Source organism: Cyprinodon variegatus, unplaced genomic scaffold (genome assembly GCF_000732505.1).
Source record: "Cyprinodon variegatus isolate N-32 unplaced genomic scaffold, C_variegatus-1.0 Scaffold770, whole genome shotgun sequence".
In the NCBI taxonomy this organism is placed as follows: Eukaryota; Metazoa; Chordata; class Actinopteri; order Cyprinodontiformes; family Cyprinodontidae; genus Cyprinodon; species Cyprinodon variegatus.
Window position 1 is genome coordinate 54 of NW_015151223.1, and position 1,583 is coordinate 1,636.

Below are 1,583 nucleotides of genomic sequence, written 5' to 3' on the forward strand. Positions count from 1 at the left end.
CCAAAATCTGCCCGTAAAAAAAGGAGGGAGCCAGAAATGTCTGTGGCCTGATGCGGCCATCTCATTGCTGCCCCTTCATTACAGCTGACGGTCACAAACAACGGCTCTTCTGCTTACCTGACCAGATAAATGTTCTGGAAATTGACTCCACTTTGGTTAAAAAGCGTTCCTTTCATTTTTATAACAAGTGTATAATCCTACTGTGTCGCCACAATGAAATCTTCCCATTGATGTTACAGCTTTCAGAAAATAAAAGCGTGTGAATGAAAATATTTTTTTTTCCTGCACTATTATTTATTTTACTGACTGATTTCATTGAAGTGGAATATTGAAGGAAGTTTAAGTCTTACGCCCAGAAAACAGGTTCCACATCCATACTAATGCTTGCTAATCTGTTAAAACAATTACTGGCAATTAGACCAAAGGTATATCTTTCATTTGCAAAAAATATATAAAAAATGGCTCATATTGCTGCTTTGGAGAAAAGCTCTGGTGAAAAGAACTCGTATATTTTGAAAAAGCTGAGAGGGTTTCTGCCTCATTGCTCCAGTAAGTTAAAACAACTAATTTCCCTTTGCAAATTACTTGGACGGGTTTAATGCTCCGTATGATAGATTACATGTAGAGTGGAGGTTTTCTGTCTTAAATTAGGATCCATCTCTTGCATTTGCATGCAGTAGCTGGATTTTACGGTGCTGTTTAACCACACACATGCAAAGCGGTCAGTGAATTGCCCTTGACCTGCAATGAGTTCCTTTTGTCCTTACTGACTGGGATTCCCGCACCAGTAAAATGTTTTAAAGTGGGCAGACAAAAGAAAGAGGGAACAAAGACCAACCTTGTCTTTTGACATGGTTACCAGATGTATAGCTGCTCCCTGTGGTAAGAAACTCTCGTAAGGTGTTTACTAAGACGCCGTCTCTGCAGAAGGCGGGTTTCTCCATGTTACCTTGGACTCCCCTCGGTTTCCCCCATTCATGTGTGGAATCTCATTGTTGTCTGAAGCATCATTCAAACTGGTGTTTTAGGGGCGGGGGGGGGGGGGGGGGTCCCAGTTCATTAGAGTAAGGGTTTCATGGGTTGGGGAAGGGAAGAGGTGCTACATCTTCTAGTGACAGTGGGATTTAGGGAAAGGGCCGTACGGTGGCGGACTGGCAGAGCTGAGAGAAAGCAGTGGGAAGTTGGAAGATGGGGTCTTCCAGTGTGGTTTTTATCGGGCTGATCTACACGCTGAGGACTATGAGCACAGCAGGTCATCTGGAGCCCATGGTGGAGGGTGAGTGCACTCTATATACACAATTTATTTAATACTCTCATTGATGCTGGCTTCCTGCTGAAGTAGACAACCAGAGTGATATATTCATTATATTTATACAGTAGAGAGCAGTCCATGTCACACTTGACCCTAAGTTTCCTTCCCATGTGCAAATCAGTTTATTTATGTGTATACAGCTGTGTGTGTGACCTTATAAGCGGGGATCTAATGTCAAACTTTTTAATTGTCAGCATGAATATATAAGTACGGAAGAGGATTAGGGCCACTGGAAAAAAAAAAAGTTAACTGATTTTTTAAATTTTATTTC

At 41.8% G+C, this 1,583-nt stretch overlaps 1 protein-coding gene across 1 annotated transcript in view; it reads left to right on the plus strand.

The window, feature by feature from the left end:
- Positions 1-1,142: 1,142 nt before the first annotated feature.
- The window catches only part of LOC107098341 (pancreatic secretory granule membrane major glycoprotein GP2-like), a 13,094-nt gene continuing 12,653 nt past the window's right edge, over positions 1,143-1,583 (plus strand). Inside the window, exon 1 of the mRNA XM_015395974.1 lies at positions 1,143-1,276. Within this exon, the coding sequence (XP_015251460.1) occupies positions 1,189-1,276 (88 nt within the window). The 5' untranslated portion in view covers positions 1,143-1,188. The remainder of the gene's footprint in view (positions 1,277-1,583) is intronic.